At 46.7% G+C, this 22,661-nt stretch overlaps 1 protein-coding gene across 3 annotated transcripts in view; it reads right to left on the bottom strand.

Moving 5' to 3' along the window:
• RMND5A (required for meiotic nuclear division 5 homolog A) overlaps window positions 1–22,661 on the bottom strand; it is a 683,833-nt gene that overhangs the window by 496,346 nt on the left and 164,826 nt on the right. For 2 of the 3 annotated variants that reach the window (XR_011282312.1, XM_069632185.1), the window contains exon 3: window positions 2,698–2,892. The exons of the other annotated variant lie outside the window; for it this stretch is intronic. Coding sequence is in view for 1 of the 2 variants with exons in the window: in XM_069632185.1 (XP_069488286.1) it covers window positions 2,698–2,892 (195 nt within the window). In the remaining variant the exon portion in view is untranslated. The remainder of the gene's footprint in view (window positions 1–2,697; window positions 2,893–22,661) is intronic. 3 annotated transcript variants of the gene reach the window in all.

Here is a 22,661-nt window from a genome sequence, read left to right as displayed (position 1 = left end):
CGGCCATAGGGGGGGGGGTGCTTTGTGTGGTGTGCAGTGTGGGTATTTGATCCGCGGGCCTGCCTGATGGAGTCGGGGGCTTGCACGCAGGAAACTGTTTGGTCCTGATCGCCCTCGGTGTAACTTAGGACACCAACGCTGCCATCGCTGGACGCTCCCACAACGTCCATAGCAGCTTTGGCCTGCATGGTGTGATGGGCCCAGTGCTTTGTCTTACGGTCTTTTAATGTATTTGGCCGAAATAGTTTGCAAGACTTGCAATGTTTTTCAGAGTGGTCCCTGGGGAGACAGAGGTTACACATATTGTTTGTTTTCTTCCAGGGAAACTTCCCATTAAAAGGACAAAATGTAAAAGGTGTATTTTCCATAATACGGAAAGATGCAGCCCGGCGATGGAACCGGAAGAATAGGGAAACACGCATTCTACAAAGAGAACAAACTGATGACCTCCCACCACTCTCTCTACTGTGAAGAGAGGAGGCCGGTCGAGGCCTAGGTAGGCCACAGTCAAAGTTCGTTGAGACGGTACAAGTAGTCTTCGTCAACAAATTGGTCCTCGAAAGATCTTACAGTGGAACTGCCGTCGAAAGGAAAGAAAAAAGTCTAAATTTAATCTGGTCTAATAAAAGGTTGTAGCCAGAAAAAAGGAAATCTGCAAATTGCGTCTGACTATGATGGTGAAATAAAACAATCTGAGGGACCTTGACGTGTGAAGGACCATGGGTACAGTGAACGTTATACTAGGGATAGTATTACTGACACACCCAGTCTTTTCGAGTTTCAAAAACGAATACTTCGCGACTACCACGAGATGTCGGCCTATGCATAGCATGTGATCTAAGCAGATCTTAGCAGTTTGAAACCACATCCATCTGGTGCAGCGTCAGGCAAGCAAATTATATTATTTTGTGAAAGAACTGGATTAAATGAGAAACACAAGACAAATGGACACATTTAACAAAGTGACTGCTTTTGAAAAATTAATAATGTAAGCATATTCTCATGAGGCTCCTTCATTACACCATCAAACCCATCAACATTGCTACCATGTACTTAGTTTAAACCTCACAGATCCACATCTACCTTCTTAGTAGGACAACAAGCAGGTTGGCATGTGGTATACAGATAATACTATACAGATGCTCCATGAAAATCCAATCTGGCAATCGCCCAATCCAAATCCCACCCATCTTGTACAGGCCATCTCCATTTAAACAATGTGCCCCTTCAAACTACAAACTTAACAGTCTTACTACACTAGTACCCACTTGTGCCACTTAATGAATGATTTAGACCACTTTCACGTCAGCACTGGAATGTCCTCTATCAAAGACATGTCGTCATCGTTCAACAGCTCCAACTAAAAGGTTTGCACCTCCAGCCAACTATCCACAGCTACGGTCACCCAAGAACATCACGATCAGTTCAAACTGTTGTATTGCCTTCCACTGTCATTATTCACACTCCTTTTCAAAATGGCAACTAGATTTTTTTTTAAAGTACATTTTTTGGTTTTTAAACCTCCACAGAGATAGATCCACTACCCCAGAAAGCTAAGGCATGAATAAGGATCAGGAACAAATGATGCTGTTAAGCAGCCAGCTCCTCTGAATGCTGGAACATTGTAGACTAAACATAAGACAGCAGTAATATATCTGTAATCACACAGCTACATGAATAGCCAATACTCAAGTTGTTTTCTTAAATGCCCACAATTGGTTTTCAGTGGTGCAATGGAATCTTATCTGGAAAGCCAAGCAAGTTGGGAACCCGCATCTGTCATCTTCTAAGCATAGAGAACTTCATTACCTAGCAGCCTTTGTGACCCATCAAGTATCCAGATTCTAGTGCAAGTCACTACACGAAAACCAAAACGAATACATATTAAGCTGCAGGCGTCTCATGTAGGGACAAAGTATTTTCTTCAGTCTTCCTTCGCTTGGGCTTGAAAGCTTGTAATCCTAGACTCAGAAAATGGGTGGCTTCAAATTATTCAAATACTTTGTTATGCAGTGATCTATTAATTTCTCTGCCATCACCTCCTTGCAGGTTTGTGGAGAGTAAATATACTGGCTCGTTTCGGCTCCATGCTCCGGCTTTTCAAGATTAGAGGGTACATTTGTACTTTCTGAAGCTCTATCTCAATGCTTTGGTAGTTCCCATCTGGTTGTATTGCCTTATTCAACTTTATAGTATTACTCAATCAAGCCCGACTGTCTTGCATGAATTTCCAGAGCGCTTTATATGATGTATTCCCTTGTGAAAGCTTCAAAAGAGTGATTTTTTAAATAATTAAGCTTTTTTCAGACTCGCCTTTACACGTTTTTCCTTCATTATTTAAATTCTACCCTTGCATGATACATCACTATTCGATATAAAATGCTGGTCTTGTGGGAATGCAGAGACAGGGTACATTGAAATACACTTAAAACATTACTGTAAGCCCAATACCAGTTTGGCAGCAGAGAAAACTAAAGCACAAGAGAGTCAACCTTATGCAAAAGGGAAGTCATAGTGGATAACAAATCACAGAAACAATACACAAAAACCAAACTAGAATGGGGCTCTTGTGGTGAGCCCAATTGAGGAAGGTTTGTTGCTTCCAATCCAGCATTAAAACTGTAGTAAGCTCATAGATGACCAGTTGCACCTGTAGAACCTGGGGGAAGAGGGATGAAAAAGGATAAAGAATCCTACCGCTTGTGACGGACGAACCCCGAAGGTGATGGCCTGCGTCCGATTCTCCCGCTGGCCATGTACCACTCTACCTCCAGGTTCTCCAGGTGGCCTCTCCACATCATGGGAAAGGACGTGGCTTCTCCGCCTCAGTGGATAAAGAGGAAGGCATGGGTCGGTTGGGGTTGCAGGGTGCGGGACCGGGCTCGGGGATGCCTGAAGAAAGTGTGTTGCAAGTCGGTGTAGGAGAAAAAAAAAAGAAATCATCACAATCAAAAACCCAGGGGGATAAACGAGGAGCAAAACAGGACATGGAAGGAAGTGCCTACAGAAAGCACGAGTCAAATTATTATATATATATATATATATATATATATATATATATATATATATACATACATACATACACACACCCTACCCATTCACCCACACACCCACACACCCACCCCCCCAAGACACCAAAAGAGCCACTACTATTTAATATCGTTCTTTGTTACTTCAGCTAAAGCTATGCAGAGCCCATAAGCTTTAGTTTCTTCTAAGAAAATGTATTTTTGCATTCAATTGTACACGGACCAATTAATGACTAGTCAGCGACATGGGTTTTCTATGGACACTGAACAAACAATTCAAATCTCTCAGAATACTAAAAAGGTCCTACGTAGCACTGCATGGCCCAGTTCTAAATGACGGACCACATGACAAAGGTTGAACAGTGGACGACGAGCACTATAAATCACAATAATGGGAGACTCCAAATAGCAAAATGTTGCAGAACAATGTACATTTTATTCTACTTTTGCATCTGGATGTGTAAAACTAGCTTCTTGTTCCACCTATGAGGTGGAAGGTGTGCAGCACAAACGAGGATTACGTTGAAAACATTGGACATCAGTATTGAAGGTTGAACACGGAGTATAATAGGAGAAACATGAAAGAGGAAGCTGTTAAAGAGATTTAAAGATTACTTTAAAAAGATGGTTTTTAAGCAAAAACTGTTTGCTCAGTGCTGCAGACACAGACTTACGTTTGAGCATGCCGACACTTTCAGACAACAGATTCCGATTTTCCTGATGCAAAGCACTAAGTAAAGCAACAACCTATTTAACAATCCATGGAATCCCAGGAGGTGGCGTGGTACCCACCATATGTGACATTACTGGAACGTTTAGTTAAGAGGCCCCTTTACATCTAGAAGTAACAGTAGAAACGACGCAAGTCAAGGAAAGGGCTAATTTTCATAAAACTAAGTTGCCTGTAAATCAAAGCTAAGAAGGGAGGCTAGGAGGATGGTTACCATTAACTAGCTTAAGTCCTCGACCAACTGTTTGTGGGGACTGATGCATGCGGTCTAACCTTATGGATTACAATATACTTCAACGTCACTTCGCTATTTGTGGGAGTCCCACAGGGCTGTCTTGCGCCTCTCATCTCCACCCTTGGGCAAACTCATTTTCTCCATATTCATTATCACTTTGCCAATGACAGCCAGAAAGTCTTCAATGTCACAGTCTTCACCCCGGAGCTCCCTAAATCCTGGGAATGCCTTTTAGGTAATCACTAATTGAAAGGAGTTGCCGGTCTCATGTTTAATTCGCCTAAACAGAAGTAATCTACCCCCTGCGCAAAATGCCTCCCCAGGTCTTCGCTCACCCTCATCCTTCACCGAATTTCTCCCTCCATTCCTCTAGGCATACAACCTTGGTAATCTTCCTCAGGATTCAACAATTTATAATATTGACTGCTAAAGGTACCAGACTCAAACCTACTACTGGTAAGAGGATTGGTATCACGTGAGGGTTGATGGGCATCACCTAGTTTAAAATCATTAATTAGCGGTGGACCACCAAAGAAAGTCCTGATGACCAAAAATGCAAGCGTCTCAATTTCCAAAAATACACATTTAGTTTTCGCCTACATAAATTCATAAAAATACATTTTTATAAGAAAGGAGAAAGTGCTCAAGGGCCAATTGTCTTTGCAATCCCATTCATGCAAACCTTTCTTATCAAAACGCACACATTCGCACAAAATCAGTCATACTCAACATCATTCCATCGCAAAAGTACAAATGCTAAAAGCAGCAACAGCGTATTGAAACAATGTGCAAATGCATCAAAATGTGGCAATATATCCCACATATAATGTAGCAATATGTAAAAAAACAAATATCCACATTTGGGGATTTTGTGTGAATGTGTGCATTTTGATAAGTGAAAGGCTTTCATGAATGTCATTGTGAAGACAATATTGGCACTTTCTCTTTTTCTTATTAAAAATTGTATTTTTTAAAATGTATATGGTTTATTAAACCTTTACAAAAGAATAAAACTTATATCAATTTCCATTAGAAAAAGAGAAAGAAAATATATAACAAATTATTACCATTAAAATACTTATTCACATTTACAAATTCACTTAATACTCGTATTAATATTGGTATGAGTATAAAGACATTCTTCATATTTCATTGAAGTAGCATTCAGTTAACCCTGATACAATATATAGATACACAGATGAAATAAAACGGCTGATAAATCTCATTACACCCTTTCAAAGATTGGATTTACCCCCAACAGCATCCTAACTTTCTCAAACTTGAAATATTGGAAGGAGCAAACTTACAGAATTCAATCCAATTTACACACATTTTTATGAACGACAAGATTCTCATCTTCAAAGACATGGATCACCATGTAGCATGAATAATCTAACCAGATCTCTTAGAACTTGTTGTGTAAAGCTGACAAACGAACCAAAGTATTGCAGTCTCAAGGTCAGTAAAACAGGGCACACCAATATTAGATGGAATAGGGACTCAACCACCTAAGTGGTCTGGCAGAACCTGCAAAAACCATTTGTGTCACATAATTGGTCCCTACTGGCTAATATTTCCTTAGTTCTTACAACATTAAAGCGAAACCACATTGTATTATTTCTCACACGGGTAGGGTTTTTCTTTAAGTATTGTTCCATATCAGGATACCATTTTTGGGGCAAAACCACTTGAGAATACAGTCTAAAATCTGAGGCTTCACTTTTATTTACATACCAATCATTACCTACGATTAGATTTGTTTATCTTCCTAGGATTGTCTATAAGAGCTTTCATCGATCACAAATTATACAGGATTAATGTTCCTTTTGACCATAGATCTTTTTATGAAACCTTAAGCCAACCCTTCCCCCTCTAAGAGACTGTACAAACTCCCCTTAGGGCTGATTTCACATTTTTCTCAGTAGCGACAATCTTTTCCATTGCATTATACTGGCCATAGATTGCAGGCCCTTTTCATCTCTTATTTGTATGGGAACAAACTTGGGCAAATGGAATAGGACCGCTCTCCAAACAAGGCCCTCGACTAGTTTCAATTCAGGGAGAATCAACAATGGAAAGCATTCTAGGCCATAACATATTCGAGGCAGAACTTTCATTCTATACAATTCCCTGCAAGGGACCATCGAGAATTTAAAAAATGTCCAAGTCTATCGCATGTGCCTGGCCATAGTCACCATCTGATTTTAAAATAATTGTGATAGAAGATATTGAAGTGATTTGCTAAAATGGGATACCCTAGATACTGCATATTCCCTTGAATCAACAGCACCCTGTTCTCCCATTTCCAGCAAAACTTCCTTTTAGACCAGGCACCTGTAGCAAATTTCAAGAGGACCGTTTTAGATGGATTCATTTTTAAATCGAGCTTGGCCATATATTGACCCAAAAGCATTGATCAATCTCTGTAACCCCATCGGCGTACAGTCCACCAGCACGAAATCCCCAGTGTATGCCGCCCAATTGACTTTAAAGGCCCAAATTTCAGGTGATGCTAATGCAATGCAATCTAAAGCTCTGCCTGCATCAGCCACATTCAAATTTAACAATGTGGGCGCAAGTATGCAGCCTTGTTGTAAACCATTGTGTGTTGAGAGACTAGCCGACATCCTCCCTTCTGAATTCAGTCTAACCTGCATCTTTGAATTCCTGTGCAGGTGGATAAGAATACTGAGGAGGCCCTTTGGAATTCCATAGTCTACCAGCTGTTTCCATAACAAAGCTCTATTCACCATATTGAACGCCACGGACATGTCAATATAAGCCACATCAACAGAAGGTAAATTTGATTGCCATACACGCCTCTGAAGGCAACTAAGCAAGAGATCCCCACAGTCTGTGCCCATATTTCTTCTAAAACCCATTTGTCGATGTTCCAAAATCTCATTTGAAACACACCAGGCCTGAATGTGCTCCAATAATATGGACACAAACATTTTAGACTGCACATCCATTATGGCAATGGGTCTGAAATTTGAGGGAGACAATCGGGAGACTTTTTAAAAAATGGGGTTTTCATCTGATATTTTCCATGATACGGGGGCACTCTTCTGCTGCATCATATCAGAATAGAGGATATAGAGAAGCTTACCCCATAGATCAACATTTTGCTTTTGCTTTAGTATAGAATTTGTCAAGTTATTAGGACAACCTTCTTTGGAAGGTTTGGATTTTCCAATAATCCTAGAAATATTATTAATAGATATATCCATGTTCCACTCACACCCAGCCCCTTCCCGCATCTCCATCAGAAGGGCAGAGTCCTTACAGATATTCTCAAAATGGTGTATCCAATCTTTCTCAGCAATTGGATTGGTGAATAGCTGGCGTTGCACCTCATTTTGGTTAATTAATTTCCAAAGGTTATGAATATTATTGCCTTTTAGGGATGCCATCATTAGTTCCCCCTCCCTTTGATAGAGAACAGCATAATAGAACTTAGGACAGTTCTTATAGGCTTGTTTGAGGTTCTTAACCTGCACCTTACTTCCTTCAACCATACCCCTTATTTTATAGATCTTTCTAACTGCTTTTAGGAGGACTTCTTTATGATCTTTCACAACAGAGTCAAACACATGTACACCTTTTACAACTCGTACCCGATTATTCTTAATGACCGGGTATATAGTGTAGACAAATGGTTCTCCAGATATACAGCGGAATTCGACACGGAATAGTTTTTTTTTTTTTAGTTATTAATTTTCTTCAAACCAAACAACAATACAAACAAACCCAACACGGAGTGCAGTTTCCAACAATTCCATTAAACACCATTTGTATTTCCATTTTTGCCACTGCTCCCCAAGTCCCACCCTCCATTATGAGCCTATTTGTACTTCGCATTCAGTATCTGCTACATGTGGCCGGGTCTCACTATCCTCGGATTCCGTTGGGTCTGATATAGATCCAAACAGTTCCGCTATTAATAATTTCCATGCCATCAGGGTACCCACTTCTTCCTCCCCATTTTTGTGCCACTTCACTCCAGAAACATTAGATTACTGGGCATGACCAAAACATGTGTGTTATGTCAGCGTTTTCCATGTCGCACTTAGGGCACGCCTGTCGCCCAGCGTTTCGAAACTTGGATATCCTCAGAGGGGTCATGTATGCTCAATGCGTTATATACAGCTGTATTTGTTTAAGTCTGGCGTTTGACACTTTCCTGTGATATCCCAGGGCGTGCTCCCACATCCCATCTCCCATTGGGGCCCCCACCTCCTCCTCCCAATCAAGTCTCAAATGTGTCAATTCCTTCCCAACCTTGGTCATCACCATCTCATACAATCTAGAAATCTCATGCCCCCCTTCTGATAGGTCATATATTGCCCCCACAGTAGCATCTGGTTCCTTTGCCAACACTGTTTCAGGCCACGTTTTCCGAATTTTCTGAACCATCCTATGGTATGCAACATATTGGCCAGTATGTAATCCCACCTCCTCCCCAAGTTCTTCAAAATCTCTAATGGTCCCCTCTTGCCAGATGTCCCCTAACGTTACCAGCCTCACCGATTCCCAGTAGGTCCTGATAATCACCCTCAGCTGCTTGTCCCCTCCTGCTAAAGCGACCAGCGGCACTTGCGGGGAGCACAGGAATGGGTCCTCCATCATCCGACACGCTCAACGCCACTTTTTCCACCCCAGCATCATCATCCTAGGGCGCTCCTTCATATCTGACTCAGGCAACCATATCATTTCCCTTAAGTAAAATGGGGTACAAACCCGCCCAAACAACCTATGTTCAGGGGTCGCTTCGTCGGAGAGCCAATTGGCCACATATTGTAGTTGACTCGCTACATAGTAGACCTCAAAATTGGGCAGCTTGATATCTCCCTTTTCAAAGAAGTTCTGCAACTTCCATAGTGCTACTCTATTCTGGGTACCATGCCATAGGAAGTCCCTGCACACACTAATCAGTTTAGCGAAAAACATCTTGGGTATCATATGTGGGATATTGCTAAAATAATGTAAAAGCCTAGGTAGGACCACCATCTTAAGCATTGCCCCTCGTCCCATCATAGCTAGGGGCAACTTCTCCCAAAACTTCATGCATTTCCGGATTTTCTCAACAGCTACCTCGGTGTTGTGCTTATGTTCCTCTTCTGCCCTGCGATACACATCTATGCCAAGGCAACGGAAAGAACTAATCACCCATGGTATCTGTAACACCGGCAACCTTTCCTCCAGGGTCCCCTTATAGCTACCTAGCGGGAATATACTAGATTTTTGAGGATTTACCACTATGCCGGACAACCCCGCATACTTCTCCATCACTTCAAGGATATATTGAAGATTCTCTTCCGGGTATTTCAAGTATAGCAATAAATCATCCGCATATAAGGATATTAGATGTCGCTCCCCCCCAACCTCAATACCTATTGTATCGTATTGTTGCTTGAGGTATATCGCTAGGGGCTCCAGGGCTAGAATGTAAAGCATCGGGGACCAGGGGCACCCTTGCCTGGTGCCTCTACTAAGCTGCCATCTCTCGGATATGACTGATCCCGTTCGAACTCTGGCTAGCAGCTCGCTGTATAGCATTTTTGCCCACGTGATATAACCCGGCCCTACTCCGTAACCTCCCAGGGCCGCCAGCAGCCATGGCCACTTAACGGAGTCAAAAGCTTTTACTGCGTCTAGGGATACAATCGTCATTTTGCCTTCATTCCTATCCGCCCATTTGTTCACCCGGTGGAGTCGCCTATGATTGTGGGTTATATTCCTATTCGGGACATAGCCCGTTTGGTCTGGGTGGATTAATTTGCCAATTACTCTTTGCAATCTATTTGCCAGGACAGCCGTCAGTATCTGTCTTGTATTTACTGTCAAGAGGAAACCTCCAATAAAAACAATTGTTAGTTATATTCCCTTGTTCTCCTTTCCCTTTTCTCCCCACCCTTCCTCCCTTCCTTTTCCTGCCTCCTCGTAAGGGAGATGTTATATTGTGTGCACACTGACCTTACGTCAGTCTGGAATGTTCAGAGTTGAACGCTCTGTATGAGAGTGTTCAACTCATTTCAATCCTGGCAGCCCAACCTCCGGGGGCCTTTGATTAAAGCTCATATAAAGCTTTATTGGGTCGTCTGCATTTATTACACCCGGTTTGTTGGGTTTGGGGAGCGGTATTATAAATCGCTTCTCTGAGTGACTCCGGCAACCTTCCCATCTCAAACGCTTCGTTAAGCATGTCTAGCATTGGGGTGAGCACTTCTCTATATACTTTATAAAATTCGCTAGGGAACCCATCTGCTGCTGGGGTCTTACTGGTGGGCAACTGCCTCACAACCTCCTCCAAAGTAATTGGTGCATCAAGCTCTTCTCTTTCCTCATCACTTATCTTGGGCAGTCCTATATCTTGAAGTGTTTCGTTATCTCCTCTTGACTACCTCCCTCCTTGTCCCCGTATAGCACCCTATAATAATCCGTAAATTCCTTGTTGACTCCTTCTTGAGTGTCTACTACATCGCCATCTTCTCTAGTTATTGTCCTAATCAGGGGTCTAGGGGTTTCGCTCTTGCACAGCCACGCTAAAAGCCTACCCGTTTTATCTCCTCCCGCGTGCTGTCTTTCTACATACTTTTTATAATTGAGGTTACAGAGCCTTTCCCAGTGTTCCGCACACTGCTGATGTAGTTTAAGTACTAGCTCCGTGTCCACACTGCCATTTTTTAATGTTCTTTCTAGTTCCTCTTCAACTCTTTGTAGGTCAGCCAGAACCCCACCTTGCAGGCCCTTTGACATAGCTATGGCTGCCCCCCGCATCACCACCTTAAAAGCTTCCCATAGTGTACCCGCAGAGTCAACACTACCAGTATTCGTTTCAAAATAATTAATGATCTCATCCCTTATGTCCTCTCGAAAGACCGGATCTTTGAGTGCCTGCGCTCGGAGGCGCCATGTCGGGATCCGCGCCCTCGGGGGGGCAGTATTGCCACCCGAGGACCAGGGGCGAGTGATCTGAGAGGACCCTCGCCTTATATTCTATTTGAGTGCTCTCTGCCATTACATCCGGCGTGGCAAAGACATAGTCCAATCTCGTGTGTAGCTGCTGCGGGGCTGAGTAATGCGAATATTGCCTACCATCGGGATGTTTTGTTCTCCATACATCTACCAAGCCGAAATCATCTAGTAACACCTGCAATGCTTTGGCCGCTGGAGTGGGCCCGTCAATCCTGCTATCAGATCTGTCCACCTTGGGGTTCATTACACAATTGAAATCCCCGCCCCAAATAACCGCGTTTCCCACACACATACTAAGGTTGGTGCACAGAGTCCTGAAGTATGCCGCTGTGTTATGGTTGGGGGCGTACGTATTTACGATGCATTCCTCTTTATTCTCCACCACCCCTCTCAATATAACCGTCCTCCCGTCAGTTTCCGCCACTTCCTGTAGTAGCTGAAACGGGACGTGCGGCGCCACCCAGACAAGCACTCCCCTAGCGTAAGCAGAGTACGACGAACCCACCACAATCCCTTTCCATTTTTTCCCCAACTAGCTCCAGCTTCTCCCGCGTCAAATGCGTCTCCTGTAACAATGCAACATCTATCTTTTGCCTTTTCAAATACAGCATGACCTTATTCCTCTTCATATAACTGTTAAGTCCCCTTGACATTCCACGTTAATATCCTGAGATCTCCCATAGCGTACTGATATCTTCCTCCCCCATTTCCAACCGAACCCTCCCGGTCATGCTATGCAGATACAACCCTTCATCTCTTCCATGTAAGCTCATATTTAAACTTGAACTCCCCAAAACTATATACACCCCAAACTTCCCACCTCCCTTCCCTCCCCCCACCCAACCCTTCCCCAACAACGCCCCCTCCAACTGTTGCCCAGCTCCATCCCTGCATCTCAGGCACCCCCACATCTAGCCCTGGCCAGCACAAGCTTATGCTCAGGGCTCAGTAGGGTGAAGTCGCCCTAATGGCCACTTAACTATTAGTATTTCGGGGGTGGGTTGCTTTCATCCTATTGCTCCTATTTCCAAATTTATTACGCATGGTGTTAACCCTATGCAGCTTCCAATTACATTTTACCCACTATATTGCAGTCCATGCCAAGCACAAGGCCTGAATGCTATCCAGTGTTCAACCAGACTTGCTTCTCGGTATAATCCGGAACCCCCTCCCACTTACCCCCCAATGTCCGTGGCACCAGTTTTTCAGTCGTCCTGTTCCTGCCGGTCACGGTCCACTTCTTGTTCCGGGCAGCCTTGCAGATCCAGCCACGTTACCACCTCCTCAGGAGTGTCAAAAAAAGCGCTCTGCTCTTATGTAGCACCTTCAGCTTTGCCGGGTACATGAGCATGTACTTGATGCCTGCTGCTCGCAGCCTCCTCTTGACGGCCACGTAGCTGTATCTCAGTCTCTGCACCAGCATCGTGTAATCCGGGTATGCTGTAATGTTGGCGGATGCTTTCTGTATTGTTCCACCTTTATGAAAATATTCCAGGATCTTCTCCCCATCGCTATAGTTCAAGATCCTTGCGATGATAGGTCTCGGCGGAGCCCCAGGTCGTGGTTTCCTCATTAAGGCGTGGTGTGCCCACTCCACCGTGAATCCCGCGAAAGCTTGTCTGCTCCGGATTCTTGTAGGATCATGTTTTCCATGTAGTTTGTAGGGTCTTGGCCCTCCTCCCCCTGCGGCAGGCCGACCACCCGTATGTTATTTCTCCTCGCTCTTCCTTCCGCTTCTTCCACCCGATTTTCAAGGTTGGCAACTTGCTGTTTGAGCACATGAACTTCCTTTGCATTATTTGTGCGGACATCAGTATTTGTCTTTACGGCACTCTCCAGCCCACTTTTTCTCTCTACCAGCCCCCTGACATCTTGCCGTAACAGGGTAAATTCAGTCCCTACCGCATCAATTTTGCCCTCCAGGGCTGTCTGTAAATCCGCCATTGCCACGCCCCACTTAGAGCTCAGCTCCGATATAGCCTCCAGGATCTGGTTCTGATCTCCTTCTGGGGCTTCTTCAGCAGTAGTCGCGGCCGCGCTCCGCTCCGATGTTGTAGGGGTCCTCTGCGTTTTTGCGAAGACCTCCATTGTGGGTTGTTTGGTCTTGGTTCAGACTTTTCACCGACATGATGCAACCTTGCCCACGTGTCTGGCTCCGGCCCGGTGCGGTTTAGTTGTTGTTCGAGTCGTTGGGGTCTCTGTATATCAACCTACACCAATTGTTGCACATGAAATTGTTATTCGGGTGGATTGTAACTTCCCGCATCACAATGTCCTCTCAGTGTCCGTGCCTGCTATCACCAGAGTGCTGTCTTCTGCATCTCTGATGCTTCTTTCTGGTCTCTGCGCTTATCAAGGCTGGTGGTACATACAAGGCGCATATACCCACTTGCTGCATCTGCAGGCCGCAATGGTTGATCTAAGCAGCATATGCGTCCCAACCCTTACGAGGCCGCTTCACAGTCCACCAGTGTAATCCTTTCTTCAAGATCGGTCGCCATTTTGTTTCGGGCGGTACAGGTCTCGGCGTCACTTGTTTTGTGCGTATTTGCTCTTCCACTCCTCGGTGCGGCTTCGGGATGTAATCCCTGCGTGCCCGTCGCTTCCAACCTATTGTGGGTACGCTGTCATTCCTCTTGTCCGTTTCGTGTATACATCGTCCCGGTTCAGTGGGAGTGCCGAGGACGTGCCGCCTATCTCATGGCCAGGTGGCCCGACGCTGTATACGTCCTCTCGTCAATCCGGGCTATTCGTTAGCTTCTCTCAGGTAGTAGGCCGCTCACTGTTCCATCAGCTGCTGCACGCCTGCAGCCCATTCACTACCCGCCTGGCACCCGATTTCAAGTGCTGCCAAGGGTCTTTTCGTGTTGGCACGCCGCCATCTTAGTATCAACAGCGCCGCTCCCGGATCCGGACACAAAGTAGCCTAACTCCCTCTGCTGTGTCCACTTTCTCCTGCCGATACACTCATCTGCTGCCTGAGGTATTCATGCAGATACCGTATCTTTTTTCTGCTGGAATCAGCCGTCAACACATGCGTTTTGCTTCGGATCAATAAGTCAAATCACGGAGCTCCAAGGAATCACAGCCTACTCCATGGCTGCTTGGCCACGCCCCCTCGACACGGAATAGTTCAGTACTTAACTTCCAGTGTGGTAGAATTAAAATCATGCATCATAATATCACATTTACTGGTCTTTTTGAAGGACTTGCCTCTTGCATTCACTCGTACATTCTTCTACGCCAAATCAGAGCATGTAACCTTTGAAGTCCAACTCAATTGCAGGCATAACATTGCGTGATGACTAAACTTGGTATACCTTATCTCAAAATCTTGTATTGTCACAAACAATTGCTGGGACAGGAAGACAATCTATGACTGAGTTAGACCCCTTCAAATACCAGGTTGGAGCATCATCCTGTACCAATTCAAGCCCCCACCCCTCTGCAAAACGGAGCCACTGGGCTCTGTAGATATTTTTTCTTGTATGATGGGACGTTGTCATCACATTTAGTAAGAGCTCCTGTAAGTTGTTAAAGGCCTAATTACAGTTCGAATTAAGGTCACATGCCAAAATGATCAAGCCCCCAGGGGCATTGGTGACCTACCTTTCCACCAATATAATTAGAGTTTCAAGGGCAGTATCTATAGAAGTATCTAGCTTATCGACAGGATTCCAGTACACATTTATTAATTATATCGCTAAACCCTGAGACATTGGGTATTTGAAGGGAAATGAGCAAAAATGCGTCTTGGAGCATCCATTCGCCCTTTTTGATTTGATTTAGCCCCTGTTTAAATGCAATAGCCAAACCACTCTTGGGTCTTCCTCGCTCCCACTTCCTTGCATGCAGACAGGTTAACTCATACCCATCCAAAATGAGATTTCCTATTGCACAGGTCTCTTGTAAAAAAAAAAATGAGATCAAATTGCTTCAAATCCTTAACCAAAATTGTATTAGATACTAAATGAGAGTGCCCTCTCGCATTCCATGATACAAATCCGATGCACCCTTGCTTCCTAAAGTGGCCGACTCATAGTCTTAAGCTGCGTAATAGAGTCTCTCAATGTTAGCGCTAGCCAACGCCAATTAGGGCCCTCTGGAGTTGAACCTGTTCCAAATATCCAAAGCTAAACCAATAGCACACCTCAACAAAATGGTTCACCCCGAACTGAAAATCATCCGGAACGCCAAAAGAACAGCAGAATCCATATGAAGAAAAGCGCCCAACTTCACTAACAAGGCGTTATTCACATCCGCTGCCACCTCCTACAAATCCGCTATCCTCAACGCAAAAAAGAAAACCTATGACAATCGAATTCTCAATGCCAAATCCAAAACTAAAGCGCTCTTCAGTATTCTTAGGGAACTTCAGTCCCCAGCACCACCACCGGAAACTTGTGTGAAAGATGCAGATTGGTGCGCTAATATACAGAAAGCTCTTGAAGACAAAATTGCAATCTAAAATTGAGCAAAAAAAAATAACAGCCTGGCTAAGAACGCCAACCCTTCTCCCCTTCCTCCTAGCCACTGCACCCCCAACTGCCCTTCCTTTTCCTTTTCGCTGGTCTCTACCAAAGAAGTGGAAAAGATCATTAAAAGCCTCAAACCCTCCAGATTCCAAGGAGATTGCTACCCAGAAACAATCCTTCATGAAGGCGCTGAGGATTTGGCCCCTTTCGTCTCTGCATTAATTAACACTTCCTACGAGACCAGCACAGTACCAAACAAACTTAAGGAGGCATGGGTCATGCCTCTCAAAAAAAAAAAAAAAAAAAAACAAAAAAAAAAAAAACACACCACCATTCCCTACATCCTAAAGATCCTAGATAGAGTGGCCTATCTACAAATCTAGAAACACTTGGAGGACCACAACCTACTGGGCCTCAAACAATCAGGCTTTAGGCCAAGACATGGAATGGAAACATCCCTCTTGGACCTAAAAATCCAAATGGATGAGGCCAAGGACAATGGTAAGCTTGCCATGCTCCTGCTGTTAGATTTATCGGCAGCATTTGATCTTGTCGATCATCAGATCCTCACTGATCACCGGTCTTACAGCAGCTGCCTTCTCCAGCAACGCCTCTACCTGGATACAATAATTTCTATCCAATCGCACTACTAGAGTCTTCGCGTCATCTGCCTCAGCTGACCCAATACCTATCCACTGCGGCATATCGCAAGGCTCGAGCGTCTCACCAATGCTTTCCAACATCTTCACTAAGCTCCTTTTTGACCATCTTGATAACCTGGGTGTCACATACACGAATTACGCCGATGACACCCAGGTTCTCATCACGCTATCAGGGTGCTATGAAGAGGATTCTAAACGGATTAACGAGATATACCTGGAAATCCAGGCGTGGATGGCAGACCACAGCCTCTACTTCAAAGACAAAAAAAACGGAGCTCTTGATCGTCGGCTCCCAAACACGCCTCAACAAATTAGACCCCCGCTATGCTTCCATCATCGATGGAAACCCCATCAAAGTGGCAAGAAATCAAACCTGGAGGCTATACTTAGACTCTACCCTCCCTCTCAAGAAGCAAGTGTATGCCACCACTTCCTCCAGGGCCTACACTAACAAGCTAATAAACGCCTGCAAGTCATTCCTCTCGCAGAGTAGTTGCATTACATTAGCCGGGGCACCGATGTTGTCCAAAATGGACTACTGCAACACCCTCTTCCTAGGCAGCTCTGAACGGAACCTCAACAAACTCCAGGTCCTTCAAAATAATGCCTTAAGATCGGCATTAAGCATCCCTAGATCTACTCACATCACCAGCTTCAGACAGGACGTCCACTGGCTACCAGTACGGGATAGAATCGCCCTTTGCACACTCCTCATCACCCAAAAATGCCTTTCAAATTTTGCCCCAAAGTATCTGGCAGATGGAGGCGCTAGAGAGCCCGACCAAAATGGCAGCGGGCCTGTGAAGCTCTCCAGCACACAAAATTAATCCGGTCTGTTATCCGGTTGTTCCCGGTTCAGAAACATCGGTTGCGCTGCAGTTATTCAAGCCTGAGGTGGCTGGGCACTGGCAGGAGCAACCCTGGGTGAAATCGGTGCCGGCGTCTCCAGATTTGTGACGGACGCGGCTGCAGCTTGCGGGCCGCATGACAGCGTGGCGTGGGGGAGGAGCAGCTTGGCTGTGGACTGCAAAGCTAACAAACACTGAGCCCCGTGTGCTGGCGAATGACTGGAGCAGCGTATGTGGAAGCAGTGATCGGGGCTGTCCCGCAGGTGCTCCGGAGCTTGCGACAGAAGTGGATGCTCCGAGCTCTCTCCGGGGAAGTGTTTGGCGGAGAGTGGAGGGCGGGACGGCTGCTGTCCGCGGCTCCCCTCATCCGGGGCGCGCGTCATGCTGTATCAGTGCGCCAGACAAGAGCGGCACGGCTGGCGTGAGAAGAGGTGCACGGAACCTTGGGAGAGCGGACGGGGCTGATGGCGATTCTGCGGTGTGCGATCTACTTCCCCTGAGATCTCTCCAGATCGGAGCCGGCGCGGGGGCCGGTGGGACACCAAGCGCGGGCTTCCGGATGGAGCAGGTGATCAGTTCTGCAGCTGTGTGCAGGGACCTGGTGCCCTGGGGCCCGACCCCATTGACATTGGGTCGGGCGGGCAGGCGGCTACGGAGCGCTGAGTCAGAGAAATTGATATGTGGAGGTGGCTGCGGCTTCGGACCTTGGAGAGCCGGATGGGAAAGACGCGCTGACAGCAGCAGATTTTGGTGAAAGGCCAATTGAGGACTGATTAAGGGTCCCATATCCTTGCGGGGGACCCCCGACCACTTGGAGGCCGGTGGTGCTGCCGCTGGCTCGAGGAACATCCCGACAACTAGAGTCGGGTTGGAGATGCCCAGCGCAGCTCTGACGTCCTGAGGCATTGGATAGTGTCCTACATCTAGATTGGTAATAGAGCTGGCTGATTTAATAAAGTGGATGTGTTGGACACTTGATTATTCGTGGAAATGACTATTTGAATTGATCTTAGGAACTGTATATTCACTTTGAGTCCTTGCGTGGCATTACAACTTAACGTATCTTGCAACATCAATATCATAGGGGCCTCCCTACTGGGAGCTACATTTGGGATGCAGCTGTGGATGCAGGCATATGATATGCTCCATGACGGTTTGGGAACTCCTGTGAGGAGAACTGGTGGGCAGCGGCTGGTGCGGATACTTGCAGGGTCTGGGCGGCAGGGCCCCCTACCCAATTGTGCGGGCCCCCCTGTTGTAACACTCCTTAACTGGTGACTTTGGTTGAATGGCTCAGTCACTGCCTGGGTGGATATTGGCCGTGGTTGAGTGTCCTACGTGGCTTCCTGCAGAGGCCTTGGATGCGGTACAGTGGTCGGGCCGCACGGGGAGGGGGGGGGCAATCACACTTGCGGAGTGCTGGTGATCTGTGTTCTTCTTGCCCATTCATCATGTTGAAGAACAACAAAAGGTGGGAAGCAGCAGTCGAAATTACATTTTGAAGCGCCCACTCAGACCAGATGTAATGGGCCGATGGAAAGTGCCTTGGAGACCTGTAACCCGGGCCAGGGTCCGGACGCCGCATGCACTTTTCAGGACATAAAGGTCATGCTCACGCAATTGCAAACGGGGATACAGTCCTTGGATGGGAAGCTAGACACACTCACGTGTAAAGTGGACCACATGCAGGTACGCCTGGATAAACATGCAGAGAGGCTGGATGAGACGGAGGGGAGAAGATCAGGGGTCGGGACTTGGCAGCCTCAGCTTGGGGGAACTGTCCAGTGTAAGGAAAGCCCTGAGAGAACATAGGGAGACGCAAGAAGACCTGAAATCTAGGTCGAGGCGAAATAACATCAGGATAGTTGGTCTGTCGGAGTCGGGGGAATCAAAGGAATATGGAAGCTGTGGTTGAGGGAATTCTGCGAGAAACTTTGGGACCCCGAAGGTTTCTCCCCAATATGCATTGTGGAACGTGCGCATAGAATTCCGAGTGGTAGAAAGCCTATTCCTGGAGCTCCGCCTCGGCCGCTGATCGCTCGCATGTTTAACTACCACGACAGACACAGCGCTCCAAAAGGTCATGGAGTTAGGGACGGTATCCTATAAGGGCGAAACAATAAAATTCTTCCCTGATTTTTCAGATAAGGTGTCCAGGAGAACATTCATAGACATCAAAAAACGTCTGAGATAAGAATATAAAATATGCCATGCTGTTCCCGGCCAAGTTGCAGATTGAGCATGAGGGGCGGTCTCTCTTTTTCCTGACCCCAGAGGAGGCTGCTTCCTTCCTCAATATGTTGCCGGGAATCCCCAGGTCACGGAAGAATAACGAGTGAATCACTGTCTGGGACTCACCAGGTCTGCAGGTAGCACAGCCTACAGTCATGTTTAGGCTCATTTACCATACCAGGGAATGGCATATCCGCAGTGGTGCATTGGAGGGTCGGGCCCGCAGTCGCCCCTCGAGCGAAACCAAACATGTATATGCGGTGGGTGGTTGGGATGCTGGTCAGTCGGGGAATCCAGCGGACTGGGGGTGCGGGGGGGGTGGGGTTTACTGTTGGGGAGGGTGGGGGGAGGGACAGCATGGACGGGTTGATCACCAACGAGTTGGGGGGTTGTTGGTGAGGGTGGAGAGGGGGTTGGGAGTGGTTGTTTTGGGGGGAGGTGGGTCGCACAAAGGCATGACTGCAACTGGCTGTTGGTCTGTAGAGGGACGACTCCAGGTTACACAATGTGTGAAATAAGTACGACAGATTCACGAGTTATGTGCCACCCGGCAGGTCCCGGCCTACTATCTTCCTTATGGTAGGGCTCACACTTCTAACGTGGAATGTTAGGGGGCTGAATAGCCCACCCAAGAGCCGGAAAGTCCTACAGTACATGAGACGCCATCTGGTAGGGGTGGATGTGGCCTTCCTTCAGGAGACTCACCTGACGGCAGCCAGAGTCCAAATTCGGTAGGAGTTGGGGGTGCCATAGGTACTTCTCTTCCTATTCTTCTTATGGTAGGGGGGGGGGGTCCTGTATTCAAATTCATAGCACAGTGGTTTTCCATCAGACCAGGATCCTGAAGGATGAGGAGAGGAGGGCGTTGGTGGTACAGGGGATTATCCAGGGGAGGTTGTACACACTGGTCAGCTATTATGGTCCCAATTTAGACACTGTTGAGTCACTGGAGTGGATCGAACAGCAATTGGGCGGCATCCACAAGGGTGACATCTTGTGGGGGGGGGGAGATTTCAAAACCGTGCTGGATTTCAGTTGTGGCCGAATGGGTGGGAACCCTCGCTCAAGCAGCAGGCGTTCTATTAAGCTCCAAGGTATGCTCCAAGTGTGGGACGTAGAGGACGCTTGGAGGGTGAGGAACCCTGGGGTGCGCCAATACACACACCACTCTGCTCCACATTCCTCGGCGGCAAACTTGATTTCTTTTTAGTGTCTCGGTCTTCACTGGGCCAAATCTCTGGCGTGGACATATTGGCTTGCACATTATCGGATCATGCCCCGTATTGTTAGTTGTCAGCCTACCAGGTACGGCACAGGCGAGACCCCCACCTGGCGCTTTAAGAGTACGGAGTTAACCGATGCGGTCTTTCAAGAAGAGTTGGGGTATGCCATAGATGCATATTTTGAAGCCAACGAGGGGTCGCTGAGTTCAGTGGGCACTCTGTGGGAAGGGTTTAAATGCGTAATACGTGGGGAGTGTATAGATAAAGAAGCAGGGGATACTTGAACAAATACGGAAAGAACTAGCTGAAAAGGAGGCCACCATTCGCTCCCTGCAGGAGGCTGCTCCCAGCCCCACTAATTTTCAACAGGCGGAAATAATGGAGAAACTCCAGGAGTTTCACGTCCTGGCTCAGCAGGAGATAAAATACTTATGGGATAAGATAGTTCCTAGGCAATACGGCGAGTCACAGGCACCGGGCCGATCACTCGCCAGAGCCACTAGGATGGATGGGCAGGATAGTGGCGATCACTGAAGGGAATGGGGTGGACCAATTCGAGGACGTGAAAATTGTTCAGGAGTTCTATAGGTTTTACAAAAACCTGTACTCTTCTCAGACATGTGTGACTCAGGCAGACAGAGGCATATCTAGACCAGGTTGGGCTGTATTGGTGTTCGGAAGAACAGCGGGAGTGGCTGAATAGGCCCTTACTGCTGGAAGAGGTGGTTGGGGCAATTAAATCACTACTGGGAGGGAAGGCCCCATGCCCAGACGGGTTTACAGCAGAATTTTATAAATGCTATATGGACAGGCTGGCTCCTTATTTGCTGGGTGTATATCAACAGGTGGTAGCCAAAGGGAGACTTTCTGATTCCCTCAGAGGCGGTGGTGGTGGTGCTACTAAAGCCTGGGAAATTCGGCAATGACTGTTCATCTTACCGCCCGATATCGCTCATCAACCTTGATAAAAGGATATTAGCTAAAATCCTGGCATCCAGGTTGGCGCCGTTAATGCCGACAATGGTGGGTGCGGACCAGGCAGGATTTATTCCAGGTCGGTCGACATCATTCGGGCTCAGAAGGATGTTCGGGCTTATGTCAGCGCTGCCCCAGGAGGAACCCGTGGTGGCTGCCTTACTTGACGCCACTAAGGCGTTTAATTCCATCGAGTGCCCGTTTCTGTTCTCAGTTCTGCATCGTCTGGGCCTGGGGGAATTGCTCCTCTCCCTGATACGGTTACTGTATAAATATCCGGTGGCCACGGTGAGAATAAATGGGAGCACTACAGACCTGATAGCCCTGCAGCGTGGTACTCGTCAGGGGTGCCCGTTGTCACCCCTGTTCGCGCTGGCCATAGAGCCGTGGGCCGAACGGGTCAGGGAGGTCCACATACATCGTGGGATCAGGTTATACAACCATAGCATGGTGATATCTTTATACGGTGAGGATATGGTCCTGTTTATACGATACCCTGAAATCAATCTTGACCCGATCATGATAGATGTTCAGCTCTACGGCGAGTTGTCAGGCCTCAGAATAAACGCTAGCAAATCAATAATATTCCCCTGACGGAATCAGCTGGTCAGTTTAGGGTTAGCTGGGGATTCCAGTGGGACCTGCTCCAAACCCGCTATTTAGGAATCACAATAGCCAGGGATGTGGGGGTGGTATACCAAAGCAACTACGTGAGAGCATTGCAGACAGTTGAAAAGGCGTTGACCAGATGGAACTCCCTTCCTTTGAATCTTTATGGCAGGATCTCGGCTATAAGATGACCATCCACTGCCTTACCATTCCTAGATTCCACCTAAAAAGAGCGGGGGAGCGAGCTTCCCTGTGTTGGCCGCCAAACAGTGGAATGCCTTACCCCCGAGCCTCAGAATGGAACCTTCTTTTCAGACCTTTAGAGCCAAAGTAAAGAGTTGGCTCTTCAGTAAGAAACTTGAATGATTGGCGATATCGCCCATCAAAATACCCTGCCTGCTTAACTCTCTTTTTGTCTTCGATAACACTAGCATAACTATTTATTCCATTCACTTTGTATCCACCCCGGGTGGTGGGGTTTCATTTTCAGTGGATTCTGACAAATCTTGTATTATGCCAAACAGTTCCGCTACTAACGATTTCCATGCCATCAGGATACCCACCTCTTCCTCACCCCCTATGTTACTTGCTTCCTGCCATACCATGGTCTCCGCCTCTGCCCACTTCTGCAAATCCTTCCACCACAACTCCACTCGTGGCCTATG

This window comes from Ambystoma mexicanum, chromosome 6q, assembly GCF_040938575.1.
Source record: "Ambystoma mexicanum isolate Mex_15411 chromosome 6q, UKY_AmexF1_1, whole genome shotgun sequence".
Classification (NCBI taxonomy): Eukaryota; Metazoa; Chordata; class Amphibia; order Caudata; family Ambystomatidae; genus Ambystoma; species Ambystoma mexicanum.
Note: the sequence above shows the minus strand (reverse complement) of the source record. Positions and strands in the feature narration are given on the sequence as shown.